The sequence below is a fragment of the Buteo buteo genome, chromosome 7, assembly GCF_964188355.1.
Source record: "Buteo buteo chromosome 7, bButBut1.hap1.1, whole genome shotgun sequence".
Lineage (NCBI taxonomy): Eukaryota > Metazoa > Chordata > Aves > Accipitriformes > Accipitridae > Buteo > Buteo buteo.
Genome location: NC_134177.1, coordinates 2,470,374 through 2,496,404, shown reverse-complemented (window position 1 = coordinate 2,496,404; position 26,031 = coordinate 2,470,374). Strand labels below are relative to the sequence as shown.

The 26,031-nt window shown below is 37.2% G+C and overlaps 1 protein-coding gene across 2 annotated transcripts in view; it reads right to left on the bottom strand.

Moving 5' to 3' along the window:
• The window catches only part of RSRC1 (arginine and serine rich coiled-coil 1), a 177,640-nt gene that overhangs the window by 131,634 nt on the left and 19,975 nt on the right, over window positions 1-26,031 (bottom strand). The window contains exon 4 of one of the 2 annotated variants that reach the window (XM_075031280.1): window positions 11,377-11,547. The exons of the other annotated variant lie outside the window; for it this stretch is intronic. Within the exon in view, the coding sequence (XP_074887381.1) occupies window positions 11,377-11,547 (171 nt within the window). The remainder of the gene's footprint in view (window positions 1-11,376; window positions 11,548-26,031) is intronic. 2 annotated transcript variants of the gene reach the window in all.

Here is a 26,031-nt window from a genome sequence, read left to right as displayed (position 1 = left end):
TCATATCAAAACGCTGAGGACTGCGCTTGCCTGAGCACCCACCGCTGCTCCTCCAGCTACAGGAGATACAGCTGACACAGCTCTGCTTCTGGAAAACCAATGCTGAAGAACAGAAGGCAGAAATACTCTCCAAAACTAAACGTCAAAGAAAGTGTAACTCAATCAGTGTGTGCTCTCCAACTAGTTTAAGCAAACCCTTGTAAACAGAATAATAACAACTCAGGCACAAACACTGCTGGAGCTAAAAAAAAAAAAAAAAAAAAAGTAACAAGAGATAGAAAGAAACTTAAAAGCAGTAAAAATAAATAAATAAATAGAGGGGGCATTTTGTTTTGGTTTTGTTTCTGGATAAATAACTCCCTTGCCATGACAATACATCTTAAAGATCCTTGAAAGCCCACCCCGTAGGAAGTCAAAGCAATTGGCTGGCAGTCAAAGAGACCCCAGGTTGGATAAAGGGGCTCAACTTCTCATAAAATTTTAGAAGCTTATTATCTGCTATTCTTCAAGAAGCTACCAAAATAAATTACTGTAACTAATAAGTACTATCAGGCATCTTAAAACTTTATTATAACAACCTCTCAGCAGTGTGACTGTAGCCATTATAAAGTCCTCATAATTTAGTCCAGGCACTGAAAAGAAAAACACTCGGATTAAGGAAAGATTTTTCCCCTCTGACAAAAGAACAAAGAAAACTCTACTATAAGTACTCAAACTATTTTCCAACACAGGACTGAAGTAGTTTGGTTTCAGCATTCAAAATGCATTTGCTAATTTTAAACAGATTTTAAAGAAGTTCTATAACTTTTCTACAAAATACTGTGCTTAATATGCACATATGGCCAGAGAGTCTATTATTCTTGAACAGGGCATTTTCACTAGTGACACTGTTCATTCCACTGTAAATAAGCGTCTGTCATAATTGTATTAGAAGCAGCTACTCTAGGATGCTTATAACTCACCAACAAAAATATGATCAAGGTTGAAACATGGCATGCAAGGTTTCAGCCCAGAAGCAATCCTTATTTATTATGTTTTGAAGCAAAACTTACAAAAGAGGTATGCTATTTTTAATTTTGAACTCTTAAGCTGCAAAATACACACAATGTACTTTTGCTACGTTATCCTCATAAGCCTCTTTAAAGTTCTAAAGACAATCCAAATAATTAAGAATAACTCATAGAGACCAAGAGCAGTGCAAATTAAACAAGCATTGTAGCACCCTGAACATCAATTTATATTTGCACATTTCTGCTACTTGATAAATGTGTTTTGTCGTGTAAGATTTTAAAGAAAAGGTCTTAGAGTGACAAAATTATTCTCAGTGTGAGAAAATCCCATTTGTACGTGAATAGAGATGATTGAACGCAAATACCTTAGGCCAACAACTACAGAGATTATGTTTTGGAACCAGCATGTGCATAATTGGATCAGATAAACACTAACATTTTACAGATTTTGAGAGCCACCTCTTGTCACCATGGACAGTATGGGAAGTGATAAGCTACTCATCCTTCTTATTGTCTAACCAATTAACGTGAACATGTTGCACCCCGAGGAATTGCTCCCAACCTGAATTTAAGCTTGATGATTGCTGAGTGTGTGTTAGGCCTGATGAAGGTTTCACGTCCTTAAAAACATGACCATTTTTGCCTACTTACACCAGTTGGTCTAAAAGATAAATATTCTTTTTCCTAGCCAATTGTGCTTCTCACATAACCTGAAACCGTCATGACTACAGCAGCACAACTCTTAGATTAAGCAAGAAGATTTATGAAAATTTTGTGCAGAACAGCCCTGTATCACCAATACTATTCAGGCTGTAGTGTCATGTTAAAAAGCATTTGGAAATTACATTAGCAATGGCAGACCCACCTCCTACCTCTCATTTTTCCCTGCTGACACAACCCTGTTTAGGACCGTGGTAGGAGACAGATGAAGAAAGAGAGTCTTTCTCTGAAAGCAACAGAAAAGCAGCAACAAAAAACTATAGAAGAATATTTTTTTTTAAGTCCTCTTTATATACAGGAAAGCTTTATCATATCATTGTGGTGAATAAATTTGTGAAAAAACAGCAGTTGCAGATTCCTTGCATATTAGAATTATTTTCTAATAACCGAACTCCGTAAGAATATGTACTAATTTCTCACACTGGGAAAAACCAGAAAATTATTCTCCGTCTCCGAAAGCAGTAGCACATGCAGGAGGCGAAACGCCTTGAAGACATTAACCAAGATCCAGTGCTCGCAGCATACCAGAGAGCAACTGCCAACATCGCGTCTGAATAGAGCAGAGACGAGACGAACTGCCCCAGCCCGGCTTTGAAGGAGAGGCTTACCACAAGCAGGCAGGAGGAGGTACGGGTTACCTCTGTTGAACACCTATGTCACGAGCTCCTCCTTTCCTGCTAGCCCCGAGACGTTACCCAACACAGGAGCAAAAGCAGCTTTAGGCTTCCTTAAGCCATGCAGCGTTGCCAGAAGTCAGTGGCCGTAGCCAGAAGTCAGTGGCCGTAGCCCACCACCCGAGGAAGCAGCCAGCCGGACCGCGGCACCGGCTGGGCACCTACCCGGAGGGAGCTGCCACCGCGTCCTCCCCTGCAGCGTGCTCACGGAGGGGCAGAGCCAATTAGGCCTAAAGTATGCCTCGGTTACAAAGAACAGGAGATTTTCTGCAACGTGACATGATTACGAAATTAGGATTATAGGTATTTTCAGTAAAAATGCTGGTAAATGTTCATGCAAAGGGAATTCGTTGTGCAGGCACAACAGTGCCTTCTGGAAGTTGAGTATCTTGGCTGTAGAAATGCTGGAAGTGATTAAACAATAACATGAATTAACTTCTTGCTAAATCATAACTGTTTGATGTGTCCTACTGATAAGCTTCTTTAATTGCACTAGTATAATCAAAAGATACAAGACTTTTCCCCTTTTTTCCTAATTAAGGGAAGGGGCAAACCCTCCGATTTCAGGCTGGAAAGAAGTTTGGTTTACAATAGAAGCACTTCAAAACAAAAATACATCACTGGAAGAATGAAACATTCCTTAAATATGAATAATCAATCATGCTTTACTCTAAAGTAGTATGTTACCAATTAAATACAGTACCTTATCTATTTTTGTCAAAAAAAAAAAAAAAGTGATTTATACTGTAAAGCTTACTCTTATAATTCCTACCTTTCTCAGCAAATAGTCTTAAACACAAGAGTTTATGTCGATATGCACAGAGCTGTTAAAAAAATTTAGTGTATTAGTCCCTACTATTAAGTCAGCATTTAATTTACGAATTTACGTTATGGGACCATAATAAATGGTTGTTAAAACCAAGTAGAATCAAACTGAAAAAAATATTCATGCGATCTGCCAAAGCAAAGTTTCTCAGAATAAACAACAATTTTAACATATATTTACTTGCTTATTAAAAGCCAAGCATTTCACAGTTCTTCAGTGTAATGCACAATCAAAACGTGCTAGAGGTATCTTTCCTTCCAATCAAACACTTACCCTTCGCCACTGGTGAAAGGCAACAAGATCTCTTTACAACGCCTCGTCTTTTTCAATAAATTTTGCATGAAAACATGTTACCCAAGCACAAAGTTGCCTGCTGTCACATTGGAAGTATGATAAATGTTTAATGAAAACAACACTACACAGCTTGGTGTCAGACAACAGCTATCACACAGTCCTGCTTTGATCTGAACAGACACTTAAAAGGAGTTCTGAGTGCGCTTTGCACCACAGAACTCTATAACCTATATGCAAATAGGAGAAAATTACCATAAATGACTTCCTACTGCATAGCGTGGAAAGAGGTAAGAAAAAAAAAAAAAATACGACAAGCTCCAGGAGTGTCTGACTGCTGTCAAACTCTGAGAAGTCCAATATTCCCAATTTACTTCTAATGTCTTCTGCCAAGCACTGAAAAGCTCATCAAGAGGCATTTATCACCCAAGTACCGTCCGCAGAACCTGCTGGGACACTGCCAGGGCTGAGCACAGAAAATAAAACTCTGCAAGTGCTTTGGTTAAATGCCAGTGGAAAAGGTCCCCAAGGCAGAGGGACCTCAGCAAATACCTAAAGATCTAACATATGGAATTAAAAGGAAAAATGAAGACTCTACGTGAAAAACACACTCTTCAGCTCTGTAATATCTGTCAAACTATTTAAGAAGCTGTGAAACCATTAATGCACAAATGTATCAATAGCCTTCTTAAGTATCAGAAATTAAAATGGTGGTCGGGTTTGATTAATGGCACAACACTTCTTTTTTCCTAACAACTGAGAAGCTGCTCTTAATTTATTCCATTAAAAATTGTCAAAAACACTTTAAAAAGTAATCCAAAATTCCGCTGCTAAGAAAGCTAGGGTGAAACCCATAAATCTAGTAAAAGTTATTTAAAACTAACAAGTTTTTAGTATTTTTTTCCCCCCAATTCAACAATGAACAATGATCCTTATGAAAAGCATGTCTCATAATGCCAGAACTTGCATGTTTTTAAGCTAATCAAGACTTTAAACATCAAAATTCAACAGCACACACATACAGGTCAATGAAAACATGTACGCAAGTTGTTTTAAAACAAGTGAATTAAAAAAAGCATAAATAAAAGATGAATGTAATGCTTTGATTAGCAAAAAATTTAGTAGCAAAATACTGCAGTGGTACAATTACATGTTTAAGTAAATCAGTACTATAAAACACTTCACTTCTGAAGACTCTGACATCTGAAGATTGCTAGCATGCAAAAGTTGCTGGTCTAAACGTGGGATTTGGGAGCAGAAAGAACTCCACTAGTGACTGAGCTTTCACAGCAGCCTGCGAGCCACGACCTGCAGCCACCAGGTGCACCCTGTGGAAGGTGACAGAAGTATGTCACCCAAGGACCACACAGCACACCCCATCCACGGCCGAAAATCCAGCCTCACCCCTGCCTGTGAATGACGTGGCCATTTTAACAAAGCCTCGAGACCCTTGACGACAAGTTTCATATGTCACTCTGATCTAGTCCTCAAGTCAGGATTTAACAGAACTATGTACCATTATTTTTAGAAATACTAAAAATATACGTATTTCCCAGATTTAACACCACCTTAGAAGAACACGTTAGAACAGTTACGTATGCTGATACCTTTAAAGCATTACAGAAAATATCTCCTTGCATATACAAGACAAAACTGCAGTGCTAATATGCTTGTCAAATAAGCCACCTTACAACATCCAGAAAAAAACCCTCACAATCTATAGTGCATTTTTGAAAGGTCACTAATGTCCAAGACTCAGGATATAGTCGAGCTAATACTGTACTAGCAATTCATATACCATACAATAAAGAACAAAGCTTTCAAACTGGACTGCCATATTAAGCTTTGAAGGCAAAGAAACATGGGAGGGCAAGAAAGGCTGCTCTATTTCATCACAAGCAAATAATTGCTGCTTTCCAGTGAACATGATGTATCACTTCTTAAAACAAGTCACAAAAGAAGGAAAAAGAAGGAAACAAAACGTGTGTCAGGTGCTGGAAGTCTAAAAGACAGTGATAAGGAAGTATCCCATAGGTACCATAGGTATATAAAATAAAAATTACATTCAGGGATTGGCTGGAAGCCTGCTTTAGTCTTATCGAAGGAGACGCCACAATAAAAACCATACACATACATCACATTTGCATGTCAGAAAAAGCATGCTAAGATTGTTTCATCTTAGGGGGGCAATGGTACATGAGCCCAAGGCACCTGGAGACCTCACCAGAAAGGATCAGAAGGGACTCAAGCTTGAACCTCTTCCAACCACAGTCGTGACGTAGAGCTCAAGTAATACGCTGTAGTAACTGGAGAAAGCTGGTTTGCTTATCTTTTCTAAATATAATACTTTCAATAAAGTTGCATTTGATCAATAATCCAGACTGTATCTAGCACCTTGTTTTCCTATTTTGCTGGAACCGAATCTTTTTCAATAGAAGGAAAGGATTCTGTAATAAAAACCCCACTATCAGTAGTTCAAACCTTATTTTTAAGCATGTGTTTCTCTCTAGAAATTAGTGCAATTTAGCCTTACCAAACAACCAAAAAGATTTTTTTTTTTTTTTTTAAGTCAGATTGATGGGACAAAGTACAGCATTATACTTCCAGGCGGACTATCACTAATTTTCCCATAATCAATCCAAACCACACAGTGAGGGCCTACTGTGAGAACTGCAACTCCCTTCTTGATAAGCCATTGGAAATTAAACTCAATCTGTCCCATTCCTTTGAGGCAGAGACAAGGCTCTTCCCTTTTTATTCAGTGACCTTTTCTGATCAATGCTACCCATTTTTTTGGTTTAGCCCAGAGTGCATACTCTCGCATAAGATTCATTTTTGCAAGGGAAAAAAATGAAACCAAGAGAAGAAAAACAGGAAATGGGACAGCCAAACGTAGGACCTGATAAACTACTTTGGCGGAACAAAGAACACTAAAGTTTTGCTTTTTTCAAATAAACAAAAATTTCATAAAAGAAACTCAGTAGACTAAAACTTATTGCTCAGAACTAGACACCAGATGTCGACTACATATTACAAAGTTCTGCAGAGTTAACAGAAAATGATAATGCATCACAAAATGTATATTGGTCCTTATTTTATCAATTCCATTTTATTTATAACACTTCATAATATATCAGTAGATATAACATGTTCTCTAAAAGTTACAAAGGTGTGGTAACACCTCGATACAGCACTTGTCAGTTAAACTTTCATGAGAGCAGGAAAGCCAACCATGTGTGTGCTAACTACAAAGTATGAGCACTGGTAAAGTTCTAGTATAGAGTAACGGTCCAAAGCAATAATGCGCACAACATCACTACTGCAGTCATGGGTCATAACTAGAAAACAAAATTGTTATTACAAACAGAGAAATATGATTTGAAACTTGGCCTGGGAGACTGGATGAATAGAAAGGGCTGTAAGGCCAAGCAAGTGCTTTTACTTTGGAAATGCCGGCAATAGTTATTCAGAAAAAGCCATACCATTTATTGATTTTTTTTTTTATATATATATATCCTTCCAGGCAATAAAGCTCTTTCTTCCATGCACTGCAACAGAAATACAAAACAAAAAAAAAAGGGGGGGGGGGGGGGGAACAGAGTTCGAACTACTATGAGATTAGGAGACCAAAGCAGCAAAAGCAAACTGGTTAGTTCAGATTACTTGCAAAATGGAAGGAAAATAAGTAGCGCTGCAGTAGTTGAACACGAACTAGTTAAGAATATTTTGTGCTACTTGCTTGTCATCAGCTTTATTTTGCAAAGCATTTTCACTGGAAATGAAATAATCCTGATAATCTGAAAGATGGATCATTTTTTTGTTTATGAGTATTTAGGGTGTGCTGCTGGGACACTTTCAGAGTTTGCATTGCTTTACCTTTTAAGCAAGTACAAAACTATTTCAAAGCTTGACAGACTACTCTTAACGCCAGGTTTTCTCACCAAGTACTGTCACATGCTATAAACGAGCTTCCCAACCCAAATTCAAAGCAGCTGTTACCACAATCTCCCTCCATGATGGCTGAACAAATAGTACATCCCTTAAAACATTTCAGATTGTAAGAACAGAAGAGTTCAGCGGTTCTGCTGTGACTGTAATACAGCCTGTCTCCATGAAACAGCTGACACTTCTCCAACATTCAAGAAGTTCAGTGCTCAACCTTAAAGAATCTTTACTGAAATGGAGAATGCCAAACGACGATGACTGGACTACTACCGCAGAATTTTTTACCCTTGAAATCTCTCAAGATGTTTACTTTGAAGCCAAGATCTACTTTGAAAGGACCTAAAGTTGCCCTGATTTAAAAACCAAACATAAGCCTTCCTCCCTCACTTCTACAAACATACACAAGCCAAGCGCAGAAAAGAAAATTATCATTAGAGTTTATATGAGCCACAAACAAGTAAAACCATTTGCTCCTTAATTAGTGCAAAAATTGCATTTTGATTCTCCACTTTAGAGGAATAGTCAAGTCCCAAATATATGACTACTTATATCAGATGACCTGCAGTGCTAACAAACTGAAATACCTTCTTTTATGCAAAGTTAAACTATAAAGTCAACCAGCACTTGATAATTTATATTCCATCTTCTCACAATCTGGCTTTAGGATGATCTTCATCATAGCTTTAAAATAGCTATTTTCAATAAATACATTCCAAACACATATGAATTTAAACTCAAAACTAGATCTGGCCCTTGATATGTCTTGAAGTACCTGTAAGGACCTATTCCAAATAACCGGTCAGAGGACTACTTTTTCCTCTACGGATCCCCTCCTGTTGGAGTTTCTAGAAAGGCTCTGTAGAATGATGTTACTTTCAGTGCTGATCTAGACACTAGATTTAGAAATTCATTCACTTGGAGAGTCATCTACAACAGATTCCTCTCAGTATTTCACATCCAAATGTACACCTGACAGTCACGTCTTGTATCCATTTAGACTTTCTTCCTCATACTTCAGAGGAAAAAAAAATGTGAACAGCAAGCTGAAAAACCAGCACCATCACTGTGTTAGTTATAGCAAAATATGCCAGGAGGAAAAATAAAATACTTTTTTTTTTCCTGTCCAAACTGGATCCAACTTAAAACAAGAAAAAAACCACGTATTTTGAGGAGGCATCACCTATGTCTGTTTACTGCCTCTCCGATGAAGACAGCTGACGGAGCAAATCGTTTTAGTGCTTCCTGGTCTGCTCCAGCATTAAGTCAATTGGGTGAGCAGCGAAGTTCCAGCCAAGGCAGTGAACTGTTGTGCTGCAGCGGACCGGCATCAGTCGCAGAATCTGCTAAGACAATTGTCTGCGGAGGCAAGCTATAATAAGAGTTATAATTCTAACCATACCCACAGAAGGACATCTGACACCACTACAAGACAAAAATCCTAAATTATAACGTACACCCTCAAAAAATATCAGCAAAACCAACTTGCTACCTTCTGCTGACCACAGCCAACTACAAAAGGCTTTATAGTTACTGGAAAATAAAAAATTCTATCTTGGTGCCTTCCTCAGAAATAAGCATCAAGACAGAACAAACGAACCATCAAATCTCCCTGCTGCTGCAGAAAATAAAGAAAAAAATGCCAGAAGCCAATAGACTTACCCAGGCAAAAGGTTCGCTCAGTTTGTGTTGTACCATCTTCCTTCCTATACATCTATAAACTAAGGTAAGCTTCCTTGGCCAAGAAGATCTTTTCTTTCCCATACTTTTCGCCCCCAAACAAAATAAATACATAAATAAATGATACAGGGGAAGAGAGCTGAGACCTTGGGAGGCTTGAGGGAGCCTCATACAAAAACACAACTGTAGAACATTTTACTTGACCTCACTTTCCTGGGGCACACACAAGGCAAAGAGAAACTACACATGCATTTAAGGAAAACCGCAGGTTCCTAAGTCACTCTTACTGAGGTCTATAACAGAATATGCTGTAGACAAATAATTGTGCAGTAATTGCAAATAGCAAATGTATCAAAGAGCTCTGTCTTCTCTGTGTATTCAAATATGTTGCTTTGCAAAGCCTTTAACAAACAATAATGTAATGCTGATACAGTCACAATCTTCGGAATGACAAATAACTGTAAAGGGAAAAACCTTCTCAGATCCATATTCTCTGTACAGATGTACTTTGATCACTATTTGATTAAACTGAAAAACATGTCGTCCCCCCTCAGAAAAGTTTATGAAGCACAGATTATATCAACATCATCCTAGGTACATTTCATTTTGTAGTCTAATAATGCTCCAAGTAAGAAATCCCTGTAAAAAGCCTACCAGTCAGTACCTGAGCTCAGAGGAAAATTGGACTGATGTTGTAAAATGTTTCTATTGTCAGTTTGTACTCTTTGTCCTAACTACGTTGGAAATGACCCAAACAGGGCATTTTGTTTTCAAATTTAGCATAAGCAAATTTGTAAGTTATCAAAATATAAATTGCTTGCTTCCAAAAAAAACCTGGGCACTTCTGTGTTCTCTCATATTGATCCTTCTTATTAAAGGACATAAAGTCAGGCAGTATGCTAATAGAGCACTGCTATATACTCCAACATGATTTAAGATGTACTGCTACACAAAGTCCAGAAAAACTCTTACACACCAAATGTTACGTGCTCAGCATGGATCCTTTCCCTACTTCTCTACTTCAATAAAAAAACAAAAAAAAACCCAAAACAACAATTTTGGCTGGAACATCCAGGCTTCTCCTCAAGTCTTCTAGAAGTACCAAAATATATTTGAACTTCAGGTAAATGGGTAAAAGGCACCTTGTTTGTGACTCATCAAACCTACTGCAAACATCTCAGACCTCCATTTACATTCAACACTACTGATTGCTGAAAATGTCCACAAGAAGAAGACACAAATATTCCACATAGTTTAGTAAAATGAGGAAAGTGTCCTTTAAAATGAGCTGAAGATGCCACTCAAAGCTCCCAGCAGTCTAAGTAATGTACTGCAAATAAGAAAAAAACATGCAAATAGCTAATCCTGAATATTTACATAACCAACGCTATAACCATGGACAAGTAGGTGAGACAAGTAAGTCTGACAGACCCAATAACTAATATCATCACGCCATAAAACCAGGGAAGTAATTGTGAGATACCTCCATGAACGTGGGTGGAGGATGCTACTCTAGAAATTCCCATTTAGCATTTCAGTGGGAATCCCCCAAAGGGAAGTTCACTAAGTGACACACCAGTATCTTCTTTTTTGAAACCAATCACAAACAGGGAAAAGATAAATATCACAGTGAAGGTTGCAGGAGATCAAGATGTATAAAGCAAAGGTAATTACACAAACTGTTGATCTTGTTTTTACAGATTTCAGAAAGGCAATCCAAGTCATTTCAAGCAGAAATTACGTTGACAGCAGGTTTTGAAAGGCAGTCCATCATTCACCCATAGCAAGTGCTTCTGCTGACACTGTACTTTGAGCCACAACTGAAGCCCAGTAGGAACTTCTGATAAGGTAGAAGACAGGCAGGGGGTAACAGTGAAAACCATCTTTTTGTAGGAAATAGTCATTGTACTTTCCAATACTCCTCATTTTTTCTTTAAATTGTGGTTATTATGTATTGGAAAAACATTTATATTAACCAACCGAAGAAAGCTATTTAGCACATTTGCAAATCAAGGGGAAAAAAGAATTGTAAATTAAACCATCATTTAGTTTGAAATGTTGTCACATTCCAGAATTTTAAAATACTAAGAAACTATTCAAAGATTTTAATTAATTTCCACTTAGTTTATATAAAATATCATGTACTATAAAGCAAAGTGATTACAAAAAAGCAAAACAACACTAAATTGTTCCCTGTTTTTATTACAGTTATATTTTTTGTCATTTCACTTACCCATGCTTCGCGCCATATATCTCCTTTTCTTTTCCTTTGCCCTTCTCTTTTATTTTTTCTTTCTCTCTGCCTTTACGTCGCTCTCTTTCACGAGACCCGCTATGAGTTCTCCTATGACTGGATCTTTCACTACTTCGACTATAAGAACGTTGACGAGGTCTTGATCGTGATCTACACAAAATCCATAGTATTAAAATGTAGCAGTCATACATTTTTCAGTCACTGTATGTTAGATGTTATACAGTCCAACTATTTTAAACACATTTTCAAATCATTTAGGAATTTAATACTTTTAAACAAAAATCTGCCAATTTACCGAAAGAAAAGTGAAAAAGAAAGCATTGCTTCTACTCTGAAGGAAGAATGCAGAACAAATTAAACCATACTACATAGTATTCACCCACTAACAAAGTAATCTGGTATTACCAAAGTAACCTTTGGAGCTACTGAAGAAGGAAAGGAAGGAATTTTTTTTTTCTTGAGCATTAAACTTTAAATTCTTATGTTCTGATCAATTTAGCTTGTATTTACATATTAAATACATTACTACTACTAATGATGTTCCAATAAAACCCAGAAAAAAACAGAAGTGACCTGTCGAAACCCCCATCTTTAGCCTGCAGAGCTGACACTTGCACACAGCTTCTCAATATCAAATTCAGATTTGAAACACACTTTGCAGAAAACCTATAAGTAGGCCAACCCTACCAGCCCAATAATGCAGGAAACTGCATACAGGTGCAAGGGTTTGTGCACATATTTGGTTCTTGGTTACAAGTTCCTACAAGGCTAGAGGATACTCTGTTCTCAATCATGTCATCATTCCTCTGTAATAAATGCATGAAAAAAGATCAAGAAGTAGTACAATATGACCGTTTCTATACATATCCAAAAAATCCTTTTCATTATTCCTGAATTTCTTTTACATTATTTTCTAAATTTTAATTTATAATTTATCATGAATCAATACCTCTTTTCTATGGTAGATGAGTAGCTATAGACAATGAATATTTAAGAAAACAGCAGTTCAAGTTTGCTCAGTTTCTATTACAACGTACATCTTCATAAAAGTTCTGATGGCACCTCATTGAAAACTTTCATTAAGTACTGAGAGGGCTGGGGGGGGAATGGCATTTTTTAAAACAGTATAAAAAGATTTATTTAGCACCTCTTGGAGTGCAAAACTCCAAAGGCTTTTAAAAGCAAAATCACATACAAAAGATCACTCAATTTAAAAGGCAACAACTGTTTAATAAAACTCAACAATAGAATAAGCAAAAGAAAATACTACATCCAGATGAAGCTATAAATTACATTTCGGAAGAATGTTGTTATTGAGTCTGGAATTTGTCCAGCATACTGGGGTTAACATACCTATTCTTGCCATTGAGCCTTTCAGACTAGCACTAGAGGTCAGAACCTCAGTTTTACATTTCATTCAGCAGATGGCATCTCTTGCAACACAATATCTCCTACTATCTGTCACACTATTAGCACTAATACAATAGATCAAATTACCTCGTAAGTGGCACATTATGAACTATAGAACATTTTCTGTCTCAAAGTGGATTTTTATTATGTCATCACAAATTAAAAAGCATCCATTTATTCTTTAGTCCTCAGGTAGAGGAAGTTTTGACCCAAAAGAGTACTCTGGACATTGGGTCTATTATTTGGTTGGCACAAAGACACTGGCTTTACAAGTATCACAATGAGGCAGGCACAGATTTACAGACCACTGCCCTATGGACATTCACTATTTAAAGGTAACCATGATTTCCGAGAACTCTGCAGGTAAGATGCAAAGTCAGAAACAATAAAAAACCACAAACAAACAAACAGCCCTGTAGCAACCCAAATCACCTTCATTTGATGCAAGGCCTCTCCTTACTTAAGGGTGTAGTCCTTCAAACAGAAATAACTGAGGAATCTAAAATATTTATTGCTAGAGAGTTTACTTTCTCAGCTCAAATTTGAACTTGATTTCACATCTACCTTTCACAAGTGCAAATTCAGTTCAGATTAGCTGGATGCTCAATTCCTAGATTTCTGTTCGTTCACGTGTCTAAGTAGAACAAATGGCAAGTATAATTTATATACAGAAAAGCAGCTTTTAAAATTAAAAGTAGACTTGCTGCATCAAATTTGTAATAATGTCCTTATAACAGCATTGACAAACTGATTAACATTTTCTTTACAGAAGCTGTCCCTGTTCTGTCATTTGCAATCTTTTGCACCCATAAAATTCGTTAGCCTCGAGTGATCCCTAATCATTGTTTCTCCTTTGGGTTTTACAATTATAGAAAAGAGCTGATACAGCTTGTGTTCCCTGTCCCAGTCACGCAGGTGAGGCAGGCAGATGACTATCAACGGGATATTACAGTGAAGATCTTAACAAAAATGTTAAGTTCTAGTCCACAGAAGCCATCTCTGCAGGACACATCAGTTCAGTCAATCCTTCAATTATCAGAACAGTTGATCTGGGCTGTAGATCAGCCCAGAGCACAGATGCAGACAATCCAGAATTGGCTTCATGCAGAGACAACTTCAGTTTGGTCAGACTTGTTAGCTCAGATAACAAGTTAGCACAGGCAGAAGGGTCTCGGGGCAGTTCAGGTGTGAAGTCTGGCTGCCTCCGTGGGCTGCCGACCCCCAGCCTAACCCAAACTGCCTGTGATGCCTTATTTTAGGGGTTCTATAGAGGGAACAGTGCAGAAAAAAAGTTGCAAAGTAGACCTAGCGTATTCTGCGGCACCTGAATCAACTCGCTCCCTCTCCTAGACATTTGCCCTCCGGTAGCTAAGATGTACGTAGGGTTTCTTTGCTCGGTACAGGACAGAGCAGCCAAGACGGGAGCGCAGAGGGATGCAGGCAGGCACACCCTAACACAGCCGCTGATGTAGCGCCACATAAACACCAGCCATGCTGACCTGGGATGGATCCACACCGAGACACAGCCTGACCTCCTCCAAAGATGAGTCTTCCTGGGTCTTCCATCATTGTACAAAGTTCTTTGCAAATATTTAATTTTTCATTATTTTCCCTTCATGCTCCAGACCTACAGCCTTCCCAAATAAAACCAACTCTACCTTCTAAGTTCATTATATTTACTTACACTGATTACAAACAGCATTTATAAAGCACAGATAAAGCAACTTAACTCCAAAAATACAGAAAGATGTACTAAACCCAGCTGTGAACAGGGGTAAAGCAAATAAGGAAACCTGAGGCAAAGAAAAAAGGAACAGTCTAACATTATTGCTCCCTTCAATTCCTGAATGCTAGTGAAACTTAGATTCTGTTAATCATTTTTAAATTAGGGTAACTACTGTGTTTCTAATGTTGTACAGCAATGATTACTTTTGAAAAAGCTTATCTTGTATTAATCTTTCTCCTTCGCAATGCATCCACAGTCACAGTAACAGAGGGCTATTAGAAAAACCACAACACATAGTTTTGTTAAGAAATTTAACAAATTAACAAATTTAAGCTGAGTCTCAACTCTTGTTTAAGACTTCTGCTAGTCTGAAAAGAAAAAAAAACCTTAGGGACTTCTCACACAAGTAAACAGGCATGAAAATTTTAAAATATATTTGCGTAACTATCTAAGTAGCAGCTTAGCATATTATGAGTTAAGATGCATCATGTAGTTTTACCACATTCTGATGAAACAAAGGAAGCACAGAGAATAAAAGACAACAGACATAAGATGGCAAAAATAAAAATCTTTGCAGTATAATTCTCTAGAACAATTTCATCTTACAGGATAACATAAGTTCTGCCAGCATTACTTCTAAAACTGAAGCAGAATTAACAGGAAGCCAGCAATAAACCATGTGAGAACTGCTGAGCTTAAGCAGGTAAGACCACAGTCATCTTGATCTCTGCTAGCGTGTGCACTCTTAAGAGAGCTCTCAGTTTCTATGAAGTGCCATAGGAAATGATGATTTGCTATGATTGAAGCAAAAGCCATATTTATATCGATATACTGAGTGAACGCTGCATCATTTCCAGAATCCATGAAACTGCACCTCTTTAGGCCATGAAAATGGACAAGCACTGAAATGTATAGGGACTCTGCAGTGCCAGTCTCACGGGGACAAAGGGGAACTGCAAAACATCTAGGAAATAAAAAGGCAATGGGTTTTGCCCACAAACAGGTTTTCCTTGCATTCGTCAAAAAACAAAATATGAGCTAAGGCGTCTTTCTCCCCAAACTGAAAAGCTTAAGGAAAGGACTGACAAAAAGAATAAGCAAAGAAGAAACCCACTTTATCTTTTAAAAAAAGGCATAAGATATAATCTTCGGGGGGGGGGGGGGGGGAGGATCAAGCATTTTAAACAGAAGAACAAAAATGAGATTATTGATTCAACAAAGTTAAGAAAACTTAAATAAATAAAGCTAAAGAGATTAGATGCATAGCAAGAAGGAAGCAAAAGTTATGCAACCCCATATAGCGAGAAGCCAAAACTATGTATGCAGAAAGCAAAGAAATTAAACAAAAACATTTAAAAAACACAAAGAAAGAAAAGCAGTTTCAGTTCCCATATATTCCCTGCGGAGCAAAGGCCACCATTTTTTTCTGTGCACTGATACTGCCAATAGGCAAGGCCAATTTGCAAGCTCATACTGTATATACACCAGCCATGGAAAAGTTCTTAATCTGGCCCGTGGCAGCACATTAACCTCACTGCTTACATAATCCAGAACTGTTTAAGTGTAAAATAATCATAGATTAGGTCCAGCCAAACTACTTCTATGCTTTTAGTCATATGACTATCAAAAGCCTGGTCTATTTATCCAAGCCTGGTCTCTACTTGGATAAAATTCCTGCAGAGAACAGTATTGCTTGGGTAGAAATGGTTTAAAGGATAGAGTTGAAACCCTTCTTTTTCACCTAAGTCCTAAAAGCAAGGACCATCCCTTGTTACCATTACATCTAACATATACACACAAAAGGATGAATCCCTGAATTTTGGAAAAAAATAACATTTTAATACATTCTGATTAAACTAAAACTCTCCCACAAAGTATGCAAAAGCATGTGCTATGTTTGTTTACAGGCAGATGTTACACTTTTCCTGGGATTTATTGGTAAGTACTCCCAAAACAAACTGCCACCTAAATCTTCCCTCTTACACACAACTGTTCCAAGGCCCCCACCAATATTTAAAACCTGCGTAATTTCCTCCAGCTCTGAGGGAAGCTCCAATCTCTCTTACATCCCAGGCTAATTAAACCCACCTGTTAATACAATTCAAGACTAATTCTGCAACACCAAACACAAGCTTCAACAAACCAGGTGACAAGAGGACTGACTATTCAATGAAGCCAGGATTCCCCATTTAGCTTGGTCTTCCCTGAAACCACTGCGTAATAGTTAAGTGACTGTACAAACAGATACCACCCTGCAGACATCAGGATAGAATTAAGACAATATTTAAAAGCAAGTCTGGAATGTTGTAAGCTTTAAGTCTTTAATTTTGCAATCCAAATAGCTTTCTCTACTTAATTTCTATGCTGTTTCTTCCCCCCCTCTCTCTTCCTGTTAAAGAAAGAGGTAACATTCAATCTCTAACATCCACTTTTCTGTGCCAACTGCAGAATTTGAACAATGAAACCTCAGAAATTTAGGTCATGCTTTGACAACTTCGGGTAAGGCTACTGACCTCCCTCTAGTACAACAAGGCTGCAGGTAATTAAAAAATTAAGATCAAAACCAACAAGAAAAGTGACCCTTCATATTGCCTAAAATCCTCTGCGTACTTAGTAGTGTCGTCCCCCCGCAGCGCAGGCAGGGTTCACGGGGCAGAGCCTCTCGGTATCGGCAGACGAGCAAGGACTAACCTCAAACCAGAGGGCCATTATCAGCACCTTCACAGTGCCAGGCTTAAGCTCGCTGAAAAGCTGCACGTAATGCCACAGAACTTCATTTTACAGTGTGTTACCATTTTAATAAGACAGCTGTCTTTTTAGTTTGCTTATAATCCCCAAATCCTAAAATACCTGTTTTAAGAACACTTCATGCAAACTTCCATAAGGCCTATATTAAATCCAAAATAGGCTCTTGACAGTGGAAGATAATTTCATAAAGTGAAAATTCAAGTATACTAAATTTGCTACTCAGTGTGTAACAAGCTGCGGTACATTTCCATTTGTCACACAAACAAATTCACCTGTGTGTCACTATGAATTACCATTGAAATATCTTGTGCTATATACCAAACAGGAAATAAAGACATAACTTTATGAAATGGAGCTATGAGAAGTCATCTGTGCCAAGAATTCATCAGTAAACAAAAACAAAAAGTCCACAGATCAAGCAGAGAATAAAGGTTTTCTATTTTACTACTGTTGAAGAATAAAAACAATCCCGATTATTGATATTAAAGCAAGTCCCAAAGTGTTCAAATTATAGAACTACTGGAGGGGGAAAGAAAAAAAAAAATCATTGAGCTGGAGAGTAGACTGCCAGCATGCACACCCCCTTCCCCCCAAACCAACACACACAAAACACCCACCCACCATGCCAAAGGTTAAGTCATTTAGTCAAGTTCAAAGATCTTCAAAGAGTTCTTAGATCCAGATAAGCCCATATGTTACCAAAATTCTGTGAAAAGCTATTACTTTCCAATCTGCTTTTCATGTCTAAGTTACAGAACACACAGATGCTTGGCATCACTCAGTATCCCTAAATTCTCACACCAGATAATCAAGGCTCACCAATAACTTTCCTATCTAAAATCCTAAGAAATGTCTTTATTCCATCAACACTTAGTCCACTTGTAAAAATTGAAAGTATCCATAAAAGCCCATTCAGTTGCTGCACAATAAGTGTTAATTTGCTAATTTCTTCACAGGTAATCAATTAAAATGTAAAATATTGGATAAAATTAGTTGCACTAAATTTAACAGCTGCTCCATAAGCATAATTAGTTTCACAAGGGCCATATGTATTCTGAACAGAGACAGAGTTGAAACAAATAAGCAGATTTTAAAACAAGTTTGAGGAAATCTGCATTTAATTAGCAGGTGGGCACTACAACTGCATAATGTTTTTATACATTTATATTTATGAAGTGACAGAAGATCTAAAGGCTTTTTAAAATGGCGTTTATTGTTTGAATGGGAACTGTTTTGCTGCATGCTAAAGTGATTTAAATCCTTATAGCTCTGCTTTGAAAAAATCATAAATGGTGAAAGAAAACATGTGGAAAACTGTAAAACTAGAAAGAATTTGCGACAAAAAGCAGATACACATACCATAACCAAAAGGAAACTACACTTAATTAAATGTACACTACATCTGGAATATCAGCCTAATAAAATGTGAAACTATTAATTTTCATTGTTCTAAAGGAAATGAGGTCAGTGTCGTTTAGTATTTCCCCAATTATATTGCACTAAAGCATTGAACTGTATCTTATAGGTACAAGCTAATCTTTTCAAAACACTACAATTTGAAAACAGTCACTGAGGTAGACTTTTTTAAATGGAAAGAGGAATTAGAGCACAAAACCAAGACAGCTCAAATGGAGGAAAACAAGCGCTCCTTCAGTGAAGGTAAATTTTTAAAATATAAGCTATTTTGTTGGCAAACAGCAACCACCACTCAAATGAAAGTTTCTGAGATGTCGAGTTCTTCCCTGGCATTCTTCTAAGTATCTCTCAGCTGATACAATTCTTATTAGATTATTATGAGCTCAATAGCCACAAACAAAACCCAACAAATTCATGCCTCTAACACTTCAGCAATAAATCAAAAGTCTGGGAAACAACAACGAAACACAACTGCATTGCATCAAACCTGGATATTCATATTGGTAATAAAGACATAGTGCAAACACACAACTAATTGCAGCAGAATGGCATGTTCTCTTTCAAAGCGTATTAAGAGCAAGTTTCTTGTTTAACTCAACTTCACTACTAAAAAAAAAAAAAATAAAGTCATGGTACAAGCTCTTGGGGAAAGTAATTTCAAGCATCAATTGTTCAGAGTGTAGAAATTATTAATACTGTATATATATTTTTAATGCAAATATGGCTACCTCTATAAAACATTTCAGGTCACTATTAGTTTGCAATTTAAAAATGCATGCATTTGAGGAAATTAAATATAGATAATATGTATGATAACATGGTTTCTTTGTTTATTGTTAAATATAAGGTGCGTGAAGATGAAAGCAGGCAGAAGCAGAGTCAGCTTTTAAGTCTGAAATGAGACTGGTGCTAAGAGGAAAAAGAAGTTTCAAGCCAGCAGTTTAGACAGTTGGTAAGTGACAAAACAGAGGGATATTAAAGATACTAACAGTATCATCCATAGTGCCAGAGAAAACAAGATGAAATATAAACAATAACTGGAATAATCAAGAACCCTGTTCGCAGAACTGAGAAAATGGATTCACCAGATACAGGCATCAACTTGGTTCAGCAATAAACAATTCTCTGCCTATAAACTACATTAATTACATAATCAAACATTTGAGGAAATAATACCCAAAATTCCAGTAAGCTCTAATTAAAAAAAAAAAAAGTAGTTACTGACTTGGCATGAACAGTACATAAATGCAGCCGGACACAAGAACACATAGAGAAGACACTAGAAGAAGCAAGTTTTGTTTATTCTCAAGCAGCTTGTCTGTTAGAAATCGCATTCTCCAGACTACAACCTTCTGGTCTACGTCTTCTCGCTTCCAAAGAAGACAGAAGTGCCTTCTTTGCCCCAACGCCTTGACTATCCTACAAAGAGTCTCCTTACAGTAGCTGAAAGACTCTAGATCCAGTGCTGATGACGACAGCGGATGTCTGGTTCAGCATGCCCACGTCACCACAAAGGTGTTGGAAAACCTACAGGAGATCAACAACTGGGTGAAAAAGAACTGGCTCCAGAAATACATAAAGTTTCCTTAACTGGAGCTTCTGGGTCAGCAGTCCTTTGCTCAGAGACTCGCTTCTCGTGGAGTTCGGGCAGAACTCCTTGCCTGAGGAACGGGTGATAGAAGAGAAGCTGACTAGGACCCTACCAGCTGCGGGAGCACTTTGACAAAAGCCTTCACGGAAAACTAAAACCAGAAAACAGACTTTACTAAATACTATCTGAAAACCAGAAATAGAAATCATAGATTAAACAGCTGCTATTCAAGCATGGAGATAAACCATTTGGTTTTGTTGATGTGCTTTTACAAAATGCCTAACAAAGCTAGTTACACTAACCTCTACGTAACTATAACTTGCTTCCTTCATCAAATGGCTCACTTGAGGGGCATTTCCTTGCATGCAGAAGTGTGATCTGCTTGAGAAGGCCAGACACACATTACAGATATGTTTTTACGTATATAAACTAACTGCAGCGTTATTGGATACACATTATTTTTGCATTCGGCACAGAAAACTACACACGCTATTTTTTCAACAGGCTTTTTTATGCAGAGGCAGTATCGTGGGAGCAGCTGTGGCCAAAGTGTAATGAAGTGTGTTGGCTGGGATTTGGGAAGGGAGAACAGCTGTGTGAACAGCTCCCACTGATCTACTGGAATTGCAAACTGTTCCACTCCATTAGTGATGGCAGGAGGGGATTCTCTCCCCACTTTATTCCTTCAGCTTACACAGAGGTCACTAATTGCCCTAGATAGTACTGGTCCAAAGGAGCTGAGGATCTTTGGCCTCAATCTTTATCAGGGGGAAACATGCTGTATCATTCATTTCCCTTGTTAATCTGTGTGAAGACTCTGAACTGCCTCTCTTTGCTAAGATTTCGCCCCAAATTAGGACTGTCAGTTTAAGAACACATCTGGTTTTACATAAAGTGAATTTCTTTCACATCTTTCTTTTCTTAGAGACTGCCTCAAAACAGGACTTTTTTCTAACCCTACATTCATGTAGCCATCTCATGACTGAGCAGAAAAAGCCAGAATTTCATTCTAATAATGCTTAGGTAATAAAATAACAAAGAAACAGAAGTTAGTACACTGTCCTGGCTATTAAATAAACTAAAAAAGCCACCCCTCTGATTCCCCATCCTTTCTCATTCAAGGCAGTTCTAGCAGTCTTCAAGTTCTAGACTTCACGGGCATAAAAACCACATGCACCTACACAAATGTATGCAATAACCAGCTGCATGGATACTATATATAAACATCCATATAAAATCAAAGTTAAGGTTGATGAGAGAATTATTATTCCAGTAATCCGTTAACAACAACAAAAAGTTCAAATGAGTTGACAATATCCAGCTTGTCTTCTGCTCATACAAGAGTTTAAAAGTTACTCGACTGCAAGGTGAGGCAAAAGCAAAACAGTTGTTAGTTTGCCATGCAAAGATAGCGGCAAGAAGGATTCCTTCCTCTCCTAACCAAATTCCAGAACTACCACTGCTTAGGTTGAAGAAAAAGCAACCAGAAGAAAAATGGGCTACATGAAACTTCTGTTCCTTTAGATTGTATAACCCTGTAGGAACGACTTCTTACATCTTTTTTACATTCTTAAAAAAAAAAAAAAAAGGGAAAACTTGAATTCTATATGAACAAATAAGGTAACATATTCTATTAGCAAGTAAATTCACCAGACTGTAATTAACTTATACATACACATGCAGTTATTCTAGTCTTGATACAGCTGGAATCTATTTTAAAAAACAAGGGTCCAGCTTACTTTCAGGACTCTCAATAAATACACCAAATTATTTGTTTCTACATCATGCAGGCATTAGTGACTCTGCATCTGCAGGAAGATCTGGATGTATCACGCAGTAACAAAAAAGGGTCTAATTCATTTTCCAGATGGAATCACTATCCAGGTAATTATTTGTTGTAAATTTGACAACACCTCCAATATTATGTTAAAAAGTTAAGGAACATAAATGAGAGATTTCAAGGTGGAATTTTTCACTTCCCTGGTGCCTCTGAGAAGTTCAGATTAGTTACAGGTAAGTGCTACTCTTCTGTCTCTCTGACAAGACCACTGTTTTATTTTTTGTGATTGTAAAACATCTAAGATTGAGGCCCCAGTCATGGTTCGAGCTTGAAGATGCTGTAATATTTATGTATGCTTATATCCACAAAGAGATATTAGACAGCTGAATGAAATTACCTAAACAGATGCTTGCAATCAACTTATACCATGGGATGCTAACTGTTCTCATAAACTGCAAAAAAAACCAAAAAACCCAACCCAGACAATTACAGCACCATCACTGTCAACACAAGGCACTCAAACCAGTAAGAAGTGCTAGGATGGATCCAAAACTGAACCAACAGAAAAAAAAAGAAAAAAAAAGTCAACATTTCTCTTTCTTCAACACTGCAGCAAGTTGCAGTACCATTTAAAAGGCCCCAAAAAACTGATTAAAGACAAGATTAAAGCATCTGCTTGACCTTAGAAACAAATACCTAATTCAAAAGACTGGAACTATCAAGACAGCCTTGATTCACATGGTGAACAGAGGTCTAAAATGACGCTTTGGAAATAACACTTGGATGAAAAGCTCTGTGTCTACTTTTACTTGACTGGTAACAAATTAAACCATTATTCTGTGTTCACAATTAAGGAAAATGGAAACTTTTTGCTTTAATTCAGTGATAACCAGACATTTTAGGTTCAAATTTTGAGATGTAAAAAGTTTGAGGCATTCCACCTATACTTTTTACCACAATAGGTTTATGAAGCATAGAGAAAGCCTTTTAGAATACCATCCTGTTTTCCCAGCTTAAAAAAAAGCTAAACCTTAACATATTTAATGAAAATAGCTGTAACTTGACTATAGGATCAAGTCTCTGAAAATTAAGTCATAAAAGGGCTTCAGAAACTTCTGAAACACACACATAAAAAAAAGAAAAAACATATCATGCCATACTGTCAAAATAATTTGAAGACACAACATAAATAGTCCGTATATTTTATTACTATTTTCCAATACACATTCTATAAATGCAAAGACAATTTTTTAATTTTCATGCAAGTTGGACGCCTCTTACTCTAATATTTTATATTTTACAAACACAAAGTAGATAGAGGAAAGCACAATCTTTTTTTATTATTCTCCTAAATGAATACTGAACAGCTTATTTGCTGGACACTGATGAAAAATGCATAGCTGACAGGCTTATCGGCCACAAAATCTGCTTCACTGGAAGTTACCACCTATAACCCTCTTGTGTCTTTCCCAAACCCAAACTCTAATGACTAACTAAAAACTCCAAGGAAGCAGGGGGAAGAAACTCTGAAAATTTCACTTAGTATTCTAAAAAAAGCATTTTCATCACAGAACCTGCAATTGTTACAGAAAGTATTGTAAAATAAAACATACCAAGAAGAGAAACAACAAAATCTGGATTGTTCTAAAAAAATACATAAAGCAACAAAACTACTTGATTATTATACCTCAAAATGTATTACAACTGCTCTGATCTATTGATAATACTGATCACAAACTAATTGATATTAGTCCCAGTTCAAATGGTAATAAAGATCAATTCCAATGTGATTTCTACATACCTATGCCTTTGTTTAAGATAAAAAAGATTCTCAGTTTTACCATGGAATTTTCTACTAAGCTTTGCTTTTTGTTTAAAACATAAAAGAATAAAACCTCTCAAAACCACAACAAAAACATGAAATAATTACAGACCAGCATTGCATGGCCTTCTTGAATCTGCAAGAAGCCTGCAACGGCAGCTACTATGTACTACACTCACCTCAATTTTGAAACCTGAAGGCAAGAATTAGAATGTAAACTGTATTATTTCCATCACTGAGAATATTACCAAAATTACGCAGTTAAGCCAACTCCAAAAATAAAACACTACCTATTGTGGCCTTCAAAACCTCCAGCAATTCTCTTCCCAACAGCTACATCACAACTCCCAGAATATTAACACCACTATGGGGAAGTTGGAGGGGAGGGAACTGGAACATAATGAGGTTTCAGAACTGAAAGGTGTAACATCTATTAAGCTAACGATGTACTAAGCAAGGAGAACTCTGCCACCTTCAAATGCCTCTTCAGTAGTCATTGATGTCCCCATGCCTACAATGACACCGCTAGCTGCCTGCGGTTCATTGCGCTGGCAGACAGTTATTTTACTGTTGTCTATTTTTCATGTCTCTCCAACTTTGTTTTTTCCCCACACCTATTGTTTCCTGCTTACTAATCAAACTACCAAGTCTTTGGGGCTAAAATTCTATTTTGAATACTCATCAATACTGCAGACAGCACACTAAGAGCTTGATCCCTGTCTGGCACTTTCCTATTATAAGTAACATAAGGGTACGCTGACTAACCACAGGCAATCAAGATATTACCATTCCTCAGATGAGATGATATCATCTCTAACAGTCTATTGTACTTCACAGTTGCAACGTACTAGAAACTTGATAACTTTGGTTACTAAGCTTCAGTTTCATAAGATGCACCAATCTTGTGATCGTATCAGCTTACTGTAAGATATGTTCTGAAATTAGGTCAAGACTTCATTGTATTATTCAGATAATTCGATCTTTTTAATTTAGCTGAAGCATGGGAATACTCCATAATTCAGATAGTTGACCGCAGTCTTCAGGAAAGCTTTCATCAGAATACTCGAGATCTTACTTTATCCTGTTGCCTGATCGCAACATTCAGACTTCTAATGCCCCTATCAGGCTAGGGGTGAGTAACAACGCAACCCCTAACTATCACCCCTCTGAGTGAGTGGCTCTATTGACTTGGACTTAAGATTAGAGTTGCAATCTAATGCACTTTTGCAGTCTGCGGCTAGAAATCTGTTGATACACTCCGATTTTACCAAATACCTGCTCATTGGGTCTAGCAGGCAGGACAATCAAAGGTGTAAGGCGTGTAACTTTGTCTTTATCCTGTAAATCAGATATAACCAAGGACCCCATGGGGATAAGTCGCTGTTTCTCTCCTCAGTGAGTGGCTGAGCCCTATAACAGCACTGATACACATGCTTTTTCTTCTTTCTATTCATGTTGATCCCACTACCTCGTTTTGATTTACAGGGTTTTCACAAGTAAATTTAACAGTAGACTGGAATCATGAAAAAGACAACCCTTATATTCCAATTAGATAATTAAAATTCTTGATGACAGAGACTTAAGGAAGAATAAACAGCTGACTTGAAATTAATAATGGAGAATAAACAGATAATAATTTAAATTGAAGGCTTGCTTGAAATTCGCCTACATTTCTCATTTTTCAGACATATTTCCTCTTTGCTCTTCCAATGCCCTATCCAGCAGCTGCTGTTTGCCCACCCATTGGAAAATAAGACACAAAGTAATGTTACCAACAGAAAGCATGTACATTTTCAATACATTCACATTTTTGAGGAACAGACAGCTTTCCAAAAGAACCCTTTGAACTTTTCACAGACAAATAAAGCAAAAGATTCAGGGCAAGAATAGAATTAACAACTTTGTGTGTGTTTGTTTGTTCTATCAGTTGTTTGTTCTATCATTTATTTTTAAGTTGTAGCCTATAGCACAACACTGGGCCAGAATGGAGCATTAGAAGCAGCAGTGGGAAATAATACCATTTGGCCATTTTCAACTCATTTTCAGAGGAGGAAAAAGCCAAACAAACCAAGAGTTATTTAACATTCCCTAATTCAAACCTTAAGGAAAGCAAAAATGATATTGATTCCTTGGCAAAAGTC